Raw genomic sequence first — 19,594 nt, 5'->3', positions numbered from 1 at the left:
CCACATTTTCTCCACACACAGACCTAAAATCCCTATGGTGGGATCATTAAAGCCATATTATAACATTTGCTGAAGAGGACGCCCTCACTGATTTTTTAAAATTAATTTTTTTACCTGATTATATTGTACTTTATTATACCAATATACCCTGAAAAAATCAAGACTCTAGGTGCTGTAGTTTTGTCAAAATCCGAGATTTTGAATAAAACGCCTGAATCAGCGTTTTATTATTACGATGGAATTATTAGTCGAACGCATACACGATGTTCATAACTCACTGTTCGAATGCTGCGTCCACCACCGAGATCTACACAACAAAGGACCGTACCATAACATGACCGAAGGAGTGGTACGTATTGGCGACATATGCGCTGGTAGTAAATTCCAATTTTCTTTGCTCTGCCGTAGTTGTTCGGCTCAAAAATAAAAGGGGATATATCTGACAGTAAAAACTAACATTTTATGGCAAAGAAATGCTAATCTTTTTTGTATGGAAATGTTATAATATGGCTTTAATCTGTGATTAAAAAAGTGCAACATTTCCCCGGCCACATGGACTTTCCTTAAATAATAATCTTTGAGCAATTTAACCGCTTTTCGGTTTTGTTTTGTTTTTGTTTTTTTATTTCAAAAATCAAGACAATTTTTTTTTTGAATATTTTTTTCCCTGAGATTTTTTCTTGTGTTAAAGCAATATGAAATTACAAAATAGTTTATCACTCTGTATGTTTCCTAAAACTATCAATTTCCCCATATTTCACCTACTCTGCACTGAGTTGACAATAAATTTAAGTAATTTGAGGCACTTGATGTACTCGACTCTTAAAAAAAAAAAAAAAAAAAGGAAAAAAGATAGTGTGGACTTTATATTATATATATTCATTCATTCATTCATTCATACATACACGCTATATAAAAGCGCACGTGATTGGTCATGAGAGCCGGGCATCAAACAACGTTTAATATGCCCGGTGTCCCGGATGTGAGATCGCCGGGTAGGGAAAATGAAGGAAAATCATGTTTATTAATAATGTTACTTGTAATTTTTTGTTATTATTTTGATGATATAAGAATCACAAAATGTTCTGGTATGTATGTATGAACGGGCAAGTGGCCCCTCGGGCATATTCAAACAACCGTTTAGTCATGAAAATATATGAATGAACCCCTAATTCATTCATTCGTTCATTCATGTCAGGACATTCATGCCACAAGACCATGAAGACCCCGCGTGAAGACTGTGTTCCACCCACCGATCCATTTCCAGATGCAGTTCCACAAAGGAATTAACACCATCACTGAATTCAGTAATAAAAATCATTTAGGCAACGGTATCACGAACTGTGACCTTTTCGAGAACGAGGCTAAAATTTTGCAGCTGATTTCAATGGCGGATGATTTGACTTGATTTGCAGAATTATTTTTCTCTTTTATGCTTTGGAAATCATATTTAGCTGTCTAGAATAAGACATTTTAATACAGTATGTGTAAGTAAATATGCTACTTTGTTATTGATGGTAAATTTTGGGTCTTGTGAACAAACTGAAGTGAATATAAATAATCATAATGCACTACTTCTTGGCATGCATGACTTGAAGTTGAATTTGATTTAAGATTTATTTATTTGATTTTGATATTCATCTTACAACACATGAACAATAAAATTGCACACTTCACTGTTTGTCTAGACTATGGCATAAATTTGCTACACACAGGGTTCGATTTACTTTGAAAAACTTGCATAGCAATTTTTAGCGAAAATATTATTTAGGTGATGTTTACAACTTTACATTCTAAAAATATTGCTATACAACAAGCTGATATTTGTGCATGTGTGTAGCAAATTAGTACAAGGAACTTATACGATGTCCTCATTCACAAACTGATACTATCTGTCCATCGTATAAGACTGTTACCGTACAGCAATGTGGTGAAGGAATTACACAGTCAAGAATAGGCTCCATCATTTTTTTATTATGATCCCTCCCAGTCTCCCGAAACATCAAAACATCAAAAGCGTTGCACTTATACTTACGGTACTTAAAAAGGTACAGTCTTAAGTCTTAAGACTGTCCTTTTTCACATAACGCAGACAAAGTAGGGCCAACTTGCCTAGAAATGGTCAAATTAAGGCAAGAAATATCTCGGTGTAATCCTATGTAAGTCCCATATCACATCGTTATCGGCGATCGAGTTTTTTTTCTTCTGAAGTTTGGTTGGTACCCGCGTGACCAGCGTCATGCATGTGACGTGACACAGCTAAAATAATCGACCGGGAATCGGGGATCGTTAAAACGTCAACAAATTTCAAAACACAAAAAGCAGTAAACTTAATGGCGAGCGGTCCGAATTTTGAGCCATACAAGTTTACGTGGTGAACTAGTAGCAAATGGGGAGCATTTTGCTCCTGAGACGAATTTGCTCCACCACGACACAAGTAATTGAACCCTACCCTGGTCCCTGGCTACAGACATAAACCTTAAGGCAGGGGTAGCGTTAACCCCTGATCGGGGGTGAATGACCCCCTAAATTTAAAAGATATTAATTTTTCACCCTCTATATTGGGAATATGTGCAAGCTCGGGGGTGAACGCTAGACGTTCGCTTTTCGTATCTCTTTCCTTGTTGGAAAGGTATAACGTTGACGAGATAGGAACATGTAACGAACATCCGGGACCTACTCTGCCGTGTTTGGCTGAGTAACGGTACATGAACACGGTCTTTTGTGCCTATAGGTAAATTAGTCATTGTGTAAAGCTGTGTTTATACCCATAGGTTACTCATCATCAGACTGAATCATTATCGTTAACTGCACAAGTACAAGTTATGTGTGCAATTCTAGAGAACGTTGACCGACAGAGGGTGTCAATATAGGCCTACGTGTCGCTTTTGAAAAACAACGATTCATGCGCATGCTCAGCAGGCAAATATGACGGCGATTTAGTACACTGATCATGCGTGCGATTCAAATTTCAGCAAATGACTGGCGATTGTGTGTTCTTAAGTGGGTTTTATCATGTTAATTAGTGACCTGACACACATTTGTATTGGTTCGATCAAGCATTGATTTTTTGTACTGGATCGTTCAAGCATCTCCAACAAATTTTTCAATGTAAGTGCCTCTGGCCCTAGTGGAAGTAAAAACGGATACTATGGCCAGAGTTCTAGGGCTAGTGAACGCTGACCCTCTACTTTCGGGCCTTACCACTGAACCGAATCTCACTTACTCTCATTATTTTGGAAAAGTGAGATTTAGTGAGATCAAGCATTCTGTACTTTGCAATTTTTTAATGAGATTTAGTGAGACTTGGTATTATTCAACTTTCTGCCCATTATGCTACAGTGAGATTTAGTGAGATACAGTTTTATGTGTACAAAAAGTGGAGTGAGATTTAGTGAGATACAGTTGCTGTCTACACTTAGTGAATGAGTGAGATTTTGTGAGATTCAGTTTTATCAAAGATATCAATAGTACAGACAATGAGATTTTATGAGATTTAGTAATGTACATACAATTGCTGTCTACACTGAGCGAATGAGTGAGATTTTGTGAGATTCAGTTTTATCAAAGATATCAATAGTATAGACAATGAGATTTTATGAGATTTAGTAATGTACATTTTTTCTTATTTCTTATTATATGTGCAACTACCTTTATATAATAATCCTAGTATAATTCGGATCATATTATACTGTATTGCCTAGCTGATAAGCCACATCGCAACATGGGTCATATAATTATGTTATACCGTAATGTCCAGGTGATAAACCACAGCTCAACTACATTTAGGTCATTTATATTATACTGTATTGTCTAGTTGATAAGCCACAGCACAACTTGGGTCGTATAGCCTATGTTCTACTGTAATGTGTCGCTGATAAATCACAGCGCAACTAGGGTCATATATATTATACTGTTATTGTCTAGCTGATAAGCTACAACGCAACTTGGGGTCATATATGTTCTACTGTAATGTCTAGTTGATAAGCCACAGCTCAACTAGGGTCATATATTATACTGTATTGTCTAGCTGATAAGCCACAAGCGCAACTGGGTGTTCTACTGTAATGTGTCGCCGATAAACCACAGCGCAACTAGGGTCATCGATATTCTACTGTAATGTCTAGCTGTTAAACCACGCCACAACTAGTTATAGATAAGTATGTACTGTAATGTCAGTGAAATAAGCTGCAGGACTTTCTCATGTTATATATTTGTTTGTTTGTTTTCTTGTAGTAATAATGAAAAACCTTAAGCTCAATTATTTTATGTTTGTTTACCACTAAAGGGAGACAATTATAATCTAACTGCTCCATTGTAGAGTAAACATTTTTACTGTCAGCCTCGTGGCTTGAGAGCAAAGATACTAAAATCCTAAGCTCTTAAATTCAAAAGGCTGAAGGGGGTGGTTTTTTTTTTTTTTTTTTTTTTTTTTTTGTTTTTTTTTTTGTACTTTTTTTGTATTTTTTTTTATAGAATTTTAAAAAACAGAAACTAAACAAAACTAATACTAATAACCCTCCATCTTTCTCAAATACTCATGCCACGACTTGTGGTGTCGCCTACATAAGTAGAGTCTACATGGCACGCAACCATGTACAGCAACTCTATATTTGCCCAGAGATTTGCAGAACCCACACCTCCGTTCCCTAGTCTGGCCATATATACCCTTTTCCCGGAGTTTGCCGAAAACATGGCTGGGATGGGCTGCAGGCACTGTTGCCGGGATCTGCAATCTCTGGGAAGAGAATACATTTCCATGTCCATCTCCTCGCTGTCTGAGGATGACATGTTGAAATGATTTTGTTGAAATGATTTGGTTCTATCCATTCCATTATATATAGGCATTTTCTTCCCGCCATATGCACATTTTCGAGTCACATGATGTATTCTGCAATTCTATTGGACAATTTTCCGCCATATGCCAAATTTGGATAATCATATTACATAATTAACAATAAAAATTGATGTGTTTTGACATGTGACTAAACAGTGGGAAAATTATTTAGATTTTAAACATCACATGACATCATGTGACTTAGATGCGGAAAATTATTTAAATTTTATGATCTCATGTGACTTAAAAGCGGAACATTACACAATCTGATTGGCTTTTTTTGACATGTGCCTAAACAGCGGAAAAATTATTTAGATTTTAAACATCACATGATGTCATGCAACTTGGGCGGAAAAATTAAACAATCCGATTCACTTTTTGACATATGATTAAAAAGCGGAAAATTATTAAGATTTTAAACATCACATGACGTCATGTTGACATAGAGCGGGAAAATTAAAAAATCTGATTGGCTTTTTTTGTCATTTAACTAAACAGCGGGGAAATTATTTAAATTTGATGATGTCATGTGCCTAAACAGCGGGAAAATTATTTAGATTTCAAAGCGTCACATGATGTTATGCAACATAGAGCGGAAAATTAAACAATCTGATTCGCTTTTTTGACATATGACTAAAAAGCGGAAAATTATTCAAATTTTCCAAGCAACAGAAGGGTATAAAAAGGCCAACATTCTGTGCCTCTTCCCTTTCTTCATTGAGAGACCACACGGTTAAGAGCTATCTTTTCCAAGTCTTGTTTGAACAGTTTTGTTTGAACAGTGTTTGAAGTGAAAAAGTTCACCCTACAAAATAGTGGAATATCCAAAGATATGTCTAGGAGAAGGCTGCTATCACTGCAGGCTGACCTGAGAGCTGCAGAGGGTGATACTTTCATGCAGGATATGGCAAGAGGAAGGCGTAAAGCTAGTGGTGGAGGAGGTAATAGAAGAGGAGATGGAGCCGGAGGTAGTCGTGATAACGGAGGACAAGGAGGAGGATTAAATCTGAATGAGTACGTTGAGGCATTGAAGAAGGATAAGCATGTTGCTCAACCTGACCAAGAATATTTGGACGCGATATCCACTTCATCAGATCCATATGAGTACGACTCTAAGTACAGCAGTGATGATGGTGAGTGTGGCCAAAATTTATTGCCTACTGAGATGAAAACATTTACTGAATTTTTAGACACAAAAGATTATATTTTCAGATACAATAATAGTTGAATTTGAATCTTCTATAAGACATGAAAGGATCATAAAATGTTACCACTATATGGAAATATTTGTGCAATTGATATATTTTTGTTACATGTTAATAACCAAACAACTATTTTGCCCAAGATTTCCTACCCCACTCCCCTCCCTTTCCATCTGAAGTAAGTTTGATCCTAGGACCATTGGACTTTGAACCAATTGTTTACCAATTAGCAAGTTCAGTCATCCAGTAACTATTTTGCCTAAGATTTCCTATTACCCCACTCCCTCCCTTTCTATCTAAAGGAAGTTTGATCCTAGGACCATTGGACTTTGAACCAATTGTTTACCAATTAGCAAGTTCAGTCATCCAGTTGTTTACACATCCCTGTTTACACCAAGTAAACTACTGTGAGATTCAAGCATGAACAAATTGTAAAATGTAAACTTTTATTTTTAGCAATCATAAGTTTTTGTTTGCAACTGAATGGACATGAATTTTAAAATATAGTATGTACATGTAGTAACATTAGGCCTATACCAAATGGTAATAATTATAAAAAAAATTGTAAAATATGTTGGCAAATCTGAATATTTGCTAATGTTACTTATTCTATCACACTCAGGTGGTGTTGCTGCTGGAGATGATGATGGTGCTGATATGGATGTGTCTGATGGCAATGGTGGTGGTAATGACCCTGGTAATGACCCTGGCAATGATCCCAACGATGACGATGATGATGACGATGACGATGACGATGATGACCCCAATGGTGACGATGATGGTAATGAACCTGGCAATGACGATGATGATCCTGACAATGATGACCCCAACGGTGACGATGATGGTAGTGAACCTGATCCCAGTGATGATGATGACGACAATGACGATGATGATGATGACCCCAGTGGCAGTGATGATGGTGGGTTCAGCGTTTATATCTTAGACAAAAAATGAGATTTCCCAGAGGCCTATATATATATATATATACTACCGTACTCAAAACTTTATATTTGTTGGCACATTTTAACCTTCTCCTGAAGTCAAAGTCAAAGTCTTTTTAAAAACTGTTTTAAACAAATTAGATGGTCAGTCAAGTCAACCAATTGTTTACAAATATCATTTTTTTTTGTTTACCTTCTACGCTTCCGAATCAAAACAGTAAATAGATGCATTTCACTTGTCCCTTGTATTCAAGCCGTCAGCCCAGATAGCTAAAGCTAAAGTAGTGAGTACTTTTTCAATGGATTTGTCAAGCAAAAATGTTTGACTTATTCAGAATGAAAACATAGAAATTTGAAGTAGCTTCAATATGTAACTGAATGTTCCCAAATTTATTGTTTTGTATCAAACACAGGTAGTAGTAGTGATGAGGGATCTGGGTCTGGAGACAGTAGTACCAACCCATCAGATGGCAGTGAAGGCGAAGGTGACGGTGAAGATGACGGTGAAGATGACGTGGGGTCTGAATTTGAAGATGAAGAGAGGAGAGTTCAGATAGTTCGGATGAGGAGATGGTGTTGCCACCTCAACGCCGGCGACAAAGACCTATCCGGCACTTGGACTCATGGCCGCTAGAAGACGACCCCTCATCGTACTCGGACTCCGACCATGACGAGGTGCCCGACCGGCATGGATGGAAGAAGCGTGGCAAGCCTCACCGGGTTCGCCAATTTGAGGGAGCTGGGAATGGGCCCACCTACAATGCAACAGGCATGAGCCCAATGGATCATTTTTGAAATTTTTCCATTGGCCATAATGCAGTCAATAGTCAATTGGACCAACCAGGCCCTCAGAAGTGCCAATGAACCAAGGACAACGTTGGCAGAGATTAGAGCTTTCTTCGAATCACACTAATGATGGGGCTCGTACCACTCAAGAGCATTTATGACTATTGGTATACAAGACGGGGTCTCAGAAACTAACTGATCTCTATAGGGATGACCCGGAAGCGGTACCTTCGCCTCTCCAAGTTTCTCACATGTAGGAATCCAGGCGAAGATGCTGACAATTGGGCGAGGTAACTCCTGAAGACAAGCAACATTACTTCCACCACACCAAGCGACACCCTCTTTATAAAGTGCTGCCTGTCTGGGAAGAGGTTTTGAAACGTTGTGGCGACAATTTCAACCTTGGTAGAAACATCGCCATTGATGAAGCCATGATTAGATACAAGGGCTTCAAAGCATTCGTCAAAAAGTTCTTTATGCCAAGTAAACCAATCCGTGCGGGTTTCAAGGTGTACGCTCTGTGCGACTCTGCCACACATTACATGGCAAACTTCAATGTTCATCCCAGATATACCACCACGGTCTATAAAATCAGTAAAGACCTGATACGTCCAGTGTTTAACAAATGTCACCATGTTTTTATGGACTCGTATTACACAGGTGTTAATCTGGCAAAGAAGTTGCTGCGGAGACGGACGTATATGACGGGCGCTATTATGAAGACCAGAAAAGGACTTCCGACGCAGTTTAACCTCGGCGACAAGAAGAACGGTTCTAGACGCAGAGCGGTGCACATGCGAAATTTCAAAAAGACGCGTCGTGGCACAATGTATTTCAGGAAACAACACCACCTGTCCTACACCATGTGGAACGACAGCCGTCCAATGCACGTCTTATCGACTGGTCACCAAGCATGGCGAAACCGTCAAGAGGACTTCGTCCTGAGGACCTTCTCCTTGGATGGCATCCTTCCAAAGGAGAAGCACCAGGTTGCCGCTCCGAAGCAGGTGCTAGATTACATTGCCAACATGGGTGGAGTCGACCACAACGACCAGCTCCGTGCATATCATACATGCAGCCGGAAGTCCAACATCTGGTGGAAGCAACTGGTCTATTTCCTGCTCGACATCTGCAGAGTGAATTCTTACATCTGTCACTTTCGTATGGACGGAGGAAAGCTATGCGGCAGCAAGACTTCATCCACGATGTCGTTGAAGGTCTCATAGACGGCTACGCCTACGGTCAAGACCATACCAGAAGGCACTACAGCAGCCGGCAAAATATGAGGGCGAGACCAGTGCCTGCGCTGGACCAATCCACCGCCTGGAGTTGCTGAAGGGCAAGAAGGAATGGGGCATTTCTTGCGTTAAACTTGCAAGGCGGCAGGAAGGGTCTGCGCTGGACGTCGTGGCAAACCAATAGTCACCAAGTGGGGATGCCGGCGTCAAGGGGCCCATTTCTGTCGTCTGAGCAAGAATCCGGAATGCTTTGCCAGCTACCACGGTGCGAGACGTCCTAATGCTGCCAACTAGATCCGTGCACCCACCCAGATGGACCTGCTTCAGATGGATCTTCAACCGGCCCGCCTACTTCCACGGGCCCGTTACTTTAAAAACCACCACCCCACCAGTTTGATGGGTCTTGGCCCATGTTACGATCGATGCCAGACCCAATTGATAACTGGACCAATTTTGGCAATGGCGATGACTGACTGGTCTGAGCCACAATTTTTTTTTTCTAATTAGGGGGATATGTGAAAAGATGAAATATTTTATAAATTTTAGGGGGATATGTGAAAAATTAAAATATTTTATATGTAAAAATATTGCAAAGAAATAGCTTGTAGGTTTTACACAGCCGATTCTTAATTTTTAGGCCATGGAAGTATGGGGTGGTTGCTTTTCAGCCTATTCTGTTTTATTTTTTAGATTATATTTTCCAGCTTTTGAGCTGAACAAGCATTTCTTTGCATCATCAAAAAATGGCAAGGATGAGATATACCGGAATGACAGAGTGGTTTGGCCAATGTCTATGATCGATGCCAAACCCAGATATAGCCACCGAGTAACTCTGAGCCATTTGTAAAATTCAGAAACATGTTGCCTGGCTTTTCAGCGAAATCAAATTTCTTTGGTATGAAATTTTTGCATGGCTTTTCAGCCTTGGTTTTTCTAATATAAATTTATGCAATTTTAGGGAGCTTTATGCCTATGGTTTTTCAGCCTAACGGCATGAGATACTTGCATCTGTGGCTTTTCAGCCTCGATGTACATGTATCTTGAATGTCTAAATTATAAATGTTTGTGCAAAAGTGAAGCCTGGCTTTTCAGCCAACCTAGGCTATAAATTCATAGTGATGTTCCCTATTCAAATTACTTTGACTTATGGCAATATTGTTTCTGAATGGGGGGTGGGTGGGGATGGCAATGATGATAGGAAATTTCCCACCTTGCAAGCTATACAGCTAGTCTGCTTGCATTGTAAATATCTGAGCCATCACTTCAACAACAAAAATGCTATGGTCCTACATACACTCAACCCCAAACTAAGTCAATGTTACAGTCCTACATATTCAATGATCCCAAACAAAATGTACGCCTATGTTCATGACAATAAAATACAGGGCTATTAGCTATATTCAAAACAAATAAATAGCTAAAAAATAAAATAATGGCCTTTATTCATAACAAACAAATAAAATTTGTGGTTAAAGTACTCCTGTCACAACACTCTCATGCTGAGCCCAAAATAATTAACAAAATGAGTTACAGATAAATAAAACAAAGAGCATGACTTTTGTTTTGGTCAATAGTATAATAGATAATGAAACTAAAACTAAAATGTGAAGTCTATAGTTGATTTGTAGTTGTCAGTGACCACTAGGATTGGTTAATGATTATGTCAGTCTCTGCCCTTTTGCTGCAGCTTAACAGCAAGATATTATGGTACATGATTGAAATACCACAAAACACCACACTTGAAAATAAGATTGAAAAGATCGATAGGCTTTAAAATTTTTAATTACCACAGCTAATTTGTTACAACATATATAAAAACCAAATACCACCTATTTTTTACAAAGTGAGATTTTGTGAGATTTAGTTTTTTTTAAAAAAAAAAAAAATGAGATTTAGTGAGATTCAGTTATGACTTTACTTTTGTGCATTTTTTTGTAGTGAGATTTTGTGAGAATTAGTTTTGTATGAATTAAAGTTTGAGTGAGATTCAGTTAACATGTTTAAAATCAGTACAAATAAGATTTAGTGAGATTCGGTTAATAACATGCATTAATAAATTACATGTTATTTCAACATACACTCCACATCTCACAAAATCTCATTCCACTTTTTTAATGAGATTTAGTGAGATTTAGTTATTAACAGGCTTTGCAGATGGACATTTAGTGAGATTTTGTGAGACTTGGTTATTTACCAGGGTTTTTCCCCTTGTGTTCAGTTAGGGTTAATGCTACCCCTGCCTTAAGGTACATATTTCGAGGAGCATAACAAACACCAAATTGGTGTTGTATGACCTTTGACATGCATGCATTCTTTTGTCAAGAGTGACATGGTCTTTCAATTCGTGCCGAGTGTCCTTGGCAGACTTGATTATGCTTCAGTGGTCATGAAAGGATTCAATAGATAACCTCTGCCCCAATAATCCCAAGCTATTGTCTGAAACTGCACCTCGAAAGATGTATCAGAAGAACTCAGTCCTCAAATGATAGTCATATACTGACCAAAAGATAAATGACTGACTATCATTGAGGACTGAGTTGCTTAGATCTACCCTGGCTACACATTTCCAAAATTGTGAAGCAAAGCAATCAAAATTGAGTGCTGCATTTTGTGTTGTGTGTGTTGTAACAGGAAAGGAAGTGTTGCTAAAGTACTTGCCCATTGGCAGGAAATTAAACTACATGATCTGCCTTAGAAGTTTGATCAGTAAATAACAAGAAAAATTACCATCATTAACTTTACAAACTTATTGCACCTGAAAATGAAAAGAAAACTGCATATATGTATACAGATTAAATTAGGGTTATTTTACTATTGGGCTCCAGATCCGGAATAAGGCATGTGACTTTGGTTGGCAAAAGTTTATTGACCAGCCATGGGCAGTGAGCTAGTAAAAGCATAATGTTTGAATGGGGATTCCCTGTAACTTATAAATCTGTATTGGGGATTTCTAGCACTGTAGCACCTTAAGTTGATAGGGTGATAGAGTATGATGACCTTGGATGCTGCATATTTATGAATGTTAATAAGCTTATTTGGATTGTTAACTCATCACAAACCAATACAGGTGATTCTCCTGCAGTAAACTCATGCATCCACAAACTCTGTTGTGGAGGCTCCTTAATGAGCATAATGCCAAATTTCCAAAGGTCCATAATATGCATTTATTTACACATCAACATCAAAACAATTGATGCATACAAACTAATTTACATTATTATTTTTTCATTCCTAACTGCAGAAACTCCAGACTACATTTGTATTATGCTGTAGCCATCTAGCTCATAAAAAGCAAGCCAGATGGGTAAAAGACGACACCAATCGAGTTCTGTTGAGGAAGTAAGCCCAGTAGTCACCAGGCGTACATCAACCAGACTTACTCGCTCCAAGAAGCTGAAATCCACTGTCAAATCCTCTTCACCTGTCTTGGGGAAGGCAACGGTCAGTATCAGACAACATCAGGAAGTAGGCAATACCAGACAACAGGAAGCCGGTCCCAGTGCAGTAAAGAGTAGCAACAGACGGTCACGACTGCGATTGTCTAATGCTCATAGACTATTGGGTATGTGTTTTGTTTTCAAATGATGTACAAATAAGGGTGAAATAAAAAAAGTAACTTTTAGTGAGTGACAGCAATTTTTTAGTAGTACCAGATTTTATTTTCTGTTTCTTGACAACACTGAGTATCTTTAGAATAAGGAATATAATACTTCCAAATTCTATCCCCCTTACTCTAAAAGTCCTGCCGTATGTATGTACACCTCTTTTGTTACACAACGAATCTGTAATTTTATTACATCATCCCTGGACACCAAAACTATTTGGCACCAGTACCTCTTGTCTAAAACAATGGCCTTTTGAAATGTGCAATTATTATTTAAAAGTTCCAACTAAATCAAATTGAAGGGTGTTACTTAAGTTAAAATGTGATAAGTAGCATCAATCTACATGTACAAGTGATAAGATGTGTCGTCACTGTTACTTCAAAAAAATTGTTTTTATTTATATATGTTCTTTAGGACCTCACTAAAGTGTGAGGATAAGTAAGACCCAGTGGTGTTCACGGAATATTGGTCACTCATTTTGTGAGTTCACAAGGACATGACTGCATCATTGGGTTATTCCAGTGTGGATTACAAATGGTTACCTGAATGAGTGACTCCATTTGAGATCTGCAACCCCTGTGTGAGAGATTAAGTTCATGGTTTTAAATAGGAAAATATTGCAACGGAAAAGTCTAGAAGTTTTTTTTTTTTTGATGTGGGCATATTGGTTCACAAAAACTTCTGATGAAGTACATATAGTGGTTATTTTCTTATTTTATGCAGCCAATTATTTCATTTTGCCATCTCAAACAGATCAAGACTGTATAACTCCTGTGAGACCAAGACACGGCAGGAGCCATCATCTACAACTGAACTCTCCACACAGCGAATCTGAACCAGAGATTATCTGGGATGATAAGTCTCCTAATGCTGTACAACTCAGAAGATTAGGTGAATATAGTGTTGCTCATATAATGTGATGTGACCAAACATTAAAGTCGGTAATTGTATTATTAAAATAATAGGAGCAAATGTGCCAAATAGTTATCCGGCTCTGAAAGCTTCACAGGAAAACATGTTTTTGATGATTTAACACCTTAATTCCATGCTCTGAATGTTTAGAATGCCATATCTATGTTGCATAAAGCACTCTAAAGCCCTCTTTTAGTGTTATTACCCCATGTGCCTTGGACTGGTTGCCTGTTGAAAAATTTATTGATTGTAAGATTCTCACCTTTGTTTTCAAATCAATTAATGGACTTGCACCGTCATATATCTCTGAGCACACCTCTGAACACTTACATACCTGGTCGCACTGGACTTTGTCCAGCCAATCTTCTTCTTCAGGAACCAAGATCTAGCAACTCTTTTGGCGACTGTTCTTTTGTCATTTGTGCTCCTAAACTTTGGAACCATCTTCCTAATAATATTAAAAACTGTACTACTTTGGACTCTTTTAAATCTTTGTTAAAATTTGTCTGTTTAATATCGCTTTTATAGTGTAGAATGTTTTTCATAACATGGTATTTTGTATTTTTTTCTGTATTTTGCTCTGTTGTTCATCATGTTCTCCTTTGTGTTCATATTCCTGTTGTTGCGCAGTGAGCGGCTCTGACGAATACTTGCACGTTATAAATTTCCATATTATTATTTGTTGTCACAATTTCAGTACTTGGGACAGTCAATGCAGTCAATTACATGTAATTCACTTATCCGGATGTTTCACTCATCCGGACAATGCTTGGTCCCATCATGGCCGGATAAAAGAGGTTGGACTGCAATTAATAATTGGTAATCTAATAATTATCTAATCTAATAATTTAGCAGCTGGATATATTGTTTTGTATCATATTCTGTCGGTCTGACATCTGGGCATGAACCGGCTGACAATAGCACTGGAGTGAAAACAACATTCGCATTCACTGAACTCTGGAGTGTATCACAAGCTATCACACTATTGTGCCAGGTTTGACTCTCTTTGCAAATAAAAATATGCGATAAGTTGTTTTCACTCCAATGCATGAATGGATGTGACGTGGCCCCGACCGAGAGAATAGGCTTATAGAAAATATCATTTTAAAAAAGCCCAGAAAATTAAATGTGTGCATTATGTGTGTCCTATCAACAGGTAAAGGAGGCAAAAGAAATGCAATAGAAGACATCTCAGATATCATCAATTGTGTGCCAGAAGTAACTGTTGTAAGTAATTGTTCATCTTCAAAATCCACCAAAGACTCTCATACACTGGGTACTTGTTCTGCTTATAATTGGCAAAAAAATGAGACTCATGATGTCATGTATTGATATAAAATTACATGCATGCAGTTTGGTGCAGCACTTACGTAAGATAGTTGCATGTTGTGTAATGTGTAATTGGCATGCGCTTATGTGCATTTATGTGAACGGTAAGTTGGGACTTTATTGATGCGTGCAGTAACAAAAACCAAATCATTTTGGCCAATTATATGCCAAACAAAGTTGTTAGGTCCTGATGCCACGTGTAAGCCTCTTAAAGACACTATAGATACAAAGCAATGGACATGTATCTCTGTAATACTGCTTAAAATTGCAATTTTTAACATAATTCCTGTCTGGTAATTTGCATCAATGTATTATTTATTGGTTCTAAAATTGGTTGCATTCAGTTTTCTAAACTGCTGATTGTATTTACCAGAATACACAAGACAGACACCCACAGTTATTCTTAAGATGGGGAAAATGATCTACTGTTGTGCTTTTCACTAGTCAGCAGTCCTGTTTCTTTAACAGTAAAAAATTCAAGCAGTACATCAGGATGAATGAGTATTTTAGTAGCACTCACTCTGTGTTCCATTAACTTTCTGTAGGATGTCAACACAAAACCATCATTGCTTAGTCTGTGGATGACTAGAGACAGCCCAAGTCCAAAGCCTGCAGGCAAATCAACACAAGGATCCAATAGGTATGTAAACATGTATGGGTATTAATGGGGCAATTTCTAAATGCTTATCTCCATCATAATTAATTTTTGTTATTAAGGTGGTACTACACCCCCTGATAAATTTTGTGACTAATTTTCTCAAAAAATAACTACAACTGGTAACAAAAGTTATGTATATTATAGGGGCAAGGAATCCAATTACTTACCTGAAATTTCAGTGTTTCAAGACAAGTGGTTCATTATATATGTTAAGAAATGAGGTATATTCTAGCGGTACCTCTTTTCTTATTATAAATAACGTACCACTTGTCTTGAGTCACTGAAATGCCAGTGTAGTAACTGGATTCCTTGCCCCTATAATATACATAACTTTTGTTACCAGTGTGTTATTATTTTTTGAGAAAAATGCAGAAATAGTCTCAAATTTATCAAGGGGTGTAGTATCACCTTAAGCCGTAATGCTTACATTGTATAAATGTAACATGATCTGGTCCAAGGGGGCCAAAAGCGGCAAATTTGAAATTGAGATAAAGGCAAAAATATGGAGTAAAGAAAACAATAAAATATTGTATACATCGTATATGTAACATGCTCTGGTCCATGTAAATCTGTAAATTGTTACGTTAAGGTCTGGACCTATATAATGGTCTGTGATAAGTAGTTGTGATGAAAATGAAATTCTTACCATCATACACCAGTCTGTAAGTCCATCCACCATGTAACATGATACATATTTGGCCTTTCAGGGTTTCCAAGAAAAGCGGCGGCAAAAAGAAAGCCAGGAAAAGTCGTCTTTCAGCATTGACTCATGAACTGGAGAAGGTCTTGAATGCTATAGAACCCGATGAGGATGTGGTAGAGGAGGATGAAGAGTCTGAGGAAGTAGTGTCATCCCCTGAGAAGCTTCCACTGTAAGTATAGAAGTAATAAAGATAGAGAGCTCCCTACTATCTGTTTGATCCAAAGAGAGTAGGCCCAAAGACTACTAACTCAGCATTGCACCAGGCATAATGTGATGGGAAATCTGCTGGTTTGTAATGTATGGAGAGACCAAACTAGTGCTCCTCGGCATATATCTGTAAAAAACCTGGTACACTGTTATCGAATAATAATTTGGTGTCTTCAAGTTTGTGCATTACCAAACCAATCTAATACATTTTCCCATTGATTGTAACATAGTCAGCAAAGTAGCTTCTTGTATGTCATGCCCTAGTTTACATAAGTATAATCCACTATAACAGTATTCACATGAATATGCTGTCTATAATGATTACTTTAATATGTTCCTAATTATTTCCAACACATGAAGGTAACATTTCATTTTTTCTTACTTTTACAGCTCCAAAACTGCAGTAACAGTAAGCACTAAAACAGATACAGTGACAGCAAGAAGTACATCACCAACCCTCTACACCCAAACCAAACCAACACAGAAAATCATATCACCAAGACGAACACCACTTCCATCTGTTGGTCACAGTCCAAACACCAATGCCGACCAACAACCTAAACCTAACAGTGTAGAGAAATCTGAAGAGAAACAGCCATGTAAAGAAAGTAAAAGCACTGGGTCTGAAGAAAGTCCTCCAGGAAGCCAAACCAAATGGGAGGCTATTGGCAATGAATCTGCTGAAGACCTGTGGGGTGATGATGACCTGTTTGAAGACGACGGTCTCCTGATGGAGGCAATTGAAGTTGAAATTGCTAGTTCTCAGATGGTACAGTCAACTCCAGTACGCAAAAGTCAAGAAAAGACAAAGTCTAAAAGGTGCTAATAGTGTCAAGAAATCTGCTTCGGAGCAAGCGAAAGCAACATCTTGTAGTAAAGAGTCAAAACCTTTTGCTAAACCAACAATATCAAGTACCACTAAAGTTCATCAGACTAACTCTGAAGGTACAAAACAGAAGACATTTGTGAGAGCTTCCACCAGCACGGGTGTTGTACAGAGAGCTTCCTCCAGTACAGGTGTAATACAGAGTCAGACAAGAAGTGCATTAAACAGTGGGACATCTATTACTTCAAGCTGTCCGGTGAAAGCCCAAACAAAAATGACAACAAAAGAACCAATATCCCAAAGCCAAAGAGTGTTTGTTCCTCACAAATCCAATGCTAAACCTAGTTTTCAAACCTTTAGCAAGCAAAGTACAGCTACTACTACAGCAAGTGGAACTTCACAGTATTTACCACAGAGCTCTTCGTCACAAACGACCCTGGCAAAATCATCGGATTATTCTTTGAGATCTGGACATAAAACACCAGCTGTTATATCTAAGCCTCAAAACACACACCCACCTGTGAAAATTTCATCATCAACAACTAGCAGTGCAATTTCAGCAGGTGTTTCTACCATGAGTGCTTTGTCAAAGAGCACCTCTTCTGCTAGCATTAACAGAACTAGCCCACCTAGTGTCACCAGGGTTGTGTACAGTACAAATCCCGCTATCAATCCATCTGCTTCTAATAAGCCTATTCCATCCAGTAACAAATTTGTACCGTTCAAGTCGGAAACAAAACCATCTGTTGCCAATAGCAGTACTGTGAATGTTGCACCAATAAACTCATTACACACTTCATCGCATAGCACTACTGGAGCCAAAAGCAGTACCGTTAACGTTACACCGATAAACTCAATAAATACTTCATCGCAAATTGCTACGAATCCTGCTATCAATCCATCTGCGTCTAATACGTCTATTCCATCCAGTAACAAATTTGTACCATTCAAGTCAGAAACAAAACCATCTGGTGCAAATAACAGTACTGCGAACGTTGTACCAAGAAACTCATTAAACACTTCATCACAAAGAACTACTGGAGCCAATTGCAGTACTGCTAATGTTGCTCCGATTAGCTCACTAAATGCTTCGTCGCAAATCGCTACAAATCCTGCTATCGATCAATCTGCTTCTAATAAGTCTACTTCATCCAGTAACAAATTTGTACCTTTCAGGTCAGCAATAAAACCATCTGGTGCCAATAGTACTAAGAATGTTGCACCAATAAGCTCAATACTTACTTCATCGCAAAGTACTACTGGAGCCAATAGCAGTACTGTGAACATTGCACCAATGAACTCATCGCAAAGCACTATAAATCATTCAAAAAGCGAGAACTCAAATAGACCCAGTGCAAGTAAAGCTTATGTGCCATATCAGAAGTGTGATGCTCCAAAAACGCAGTGCAACAGTACTCAACAGGGTGCATCGGGGCACCAAGGAATTACCAGTCAAAAGTCAAAATCTTTTGTACCATTTGGGAAGCAGAATACATCTCTTGCTTCTGTTCATGGTGGTAGATCACAGACATCAGGACAACTGAATTCAAGTAAAGTTTATGTGCCATTCAAGAAGGTACCTCACACTCTGCCTAGCACAACTCAAGCTTCATGCTATAAACCACCTCCAGCATTGCATTCTGCAAGCAAAAGTTCACAAAACATTAAAAAATGTAGCAAACCTGGACAAGGGATAACTCAAATTGCACCCATCTCTTCTGGTCAAGTTTCAACCAGCACTGCTGCTTCAGTATCTTTTACTACTCAGTCCAAGACTTGTCCTTCAAAACCTGCATTTACCAGCAGTACTTCAAGCAAGCCTAGTGAAAATGGGAAAGGAAAAAGTTTTGTACCATTTAAAAAGCCACAGAATGTATCTGGACTTGGAAGTAAACCTAACACAAGTTCCAGCTTGTATAAACCAGCAATTCCGAGTTCACAGAAACCGCAGTCATTCACTAAGCACTCAAACCAATTCAAACCGTCCATGCCTAGGTCACATGCAATATCAAACACATCAATGAGTACAACTCCATCAACTGCAGCATCAACAGGAACAAATTCATCCACATCACATTCTGTTTCAAATGTGAATCCTGTGACATCAAAGTGCTCAAACAATAATGTCAACTTAGTCAACAAAGGACCAGCTGGGAGAGTTGCTCCAGCAACATCTGGAGCTAATCTGAATCAGAACAGGACCTTGACTGTTTCATCAAATGCTACTTCTGTTGGAACTGGACCTGTTGCATCTTCCACATCAGTTGAAGGAGGTCAATTTGATGATAGTCTTCCTGATGAGATGCTTCTGAGTCTGGTTGATATGGACGACTCTTGGGATCAATTCTAA

At 38.3% G+C, this 19,594-nt stretch overlaps 3 protein-coding genes across 3 annotated transcripts; all 3 read left to right on the top strand.

Annotated features, from left to right (window-relative positions):
• Positions 1–1,280: 1,280 nt before the first annotated feature.
• On the top strand, positions 1,281–17,248 carry LOC140153226 (uncharacterized). Its single transcript, XM_072175912.1, has 7 exons — positions 1,281–1,487; positions 12,246–12,566; positions 13,363–13,500; positions 14,678–14,748; positions 15,396–15,490; positions 16,216–16,380; positions 16,809–17,248. Exons 2-7 carry the CDS (start codon positions 12,305–12,307, stop codon positions 17,242–17,244), a joined length of 1,167 nt encoding a protein of 388 aa, XP_072032013.1. The 5' UTR covers positions 1,281–1,487; positions 12,246–12,304; the 3' UTR covers positions 17,245–17,248.
• Positions 6,586–7,614, top strand: LOC140152234 (uncharacterized). Its single transcript, XM_072174536.1, has 2 exons — positions 6,586–6,958; positions 7,394–7,614. The coding sequence occupies exons 1-2, from the start codon at positions 6,637–6,639 to the stop codon at positions 7,612–7,614; spliced, it is 543 nt and encodes a 180-aa protein (XP_072030637.1). The 5' UTR covers positions 6,586–6,636.
• LOC140152233 (uncharacterized) lies at positions 17,248–19,594 on the top strand. Its single transcript, XM_072174535.1, has one exon. It carries the CDS (start codon positions 17,519–17,521, stop codon positions 19,592–19,594), a length of 2,076 nt encoding a protein of 691 aa, XP_072030636.1. The 5' UTR covers positions 17,248–17,518.

The sequence above is a fragment of the Amphiura filiformis genome, chromosome 5, assembly GCF_039555335.1.
Source record: "Amphiura filiformis chromosome 5, Afil_fr2py, whole genome shotgun sequence".
Classification (NCBI taxonomy): domain Eukaryota; kingdom Metazoa; phylum Echinodermata; class Ophiuroidea; order Amphilepidida; family Amphiuridae; genus Amphiura; species Amphiura filiformis.
This window is presented reverse-complemented; position numbering and strand designations above follow the sequence as displayed.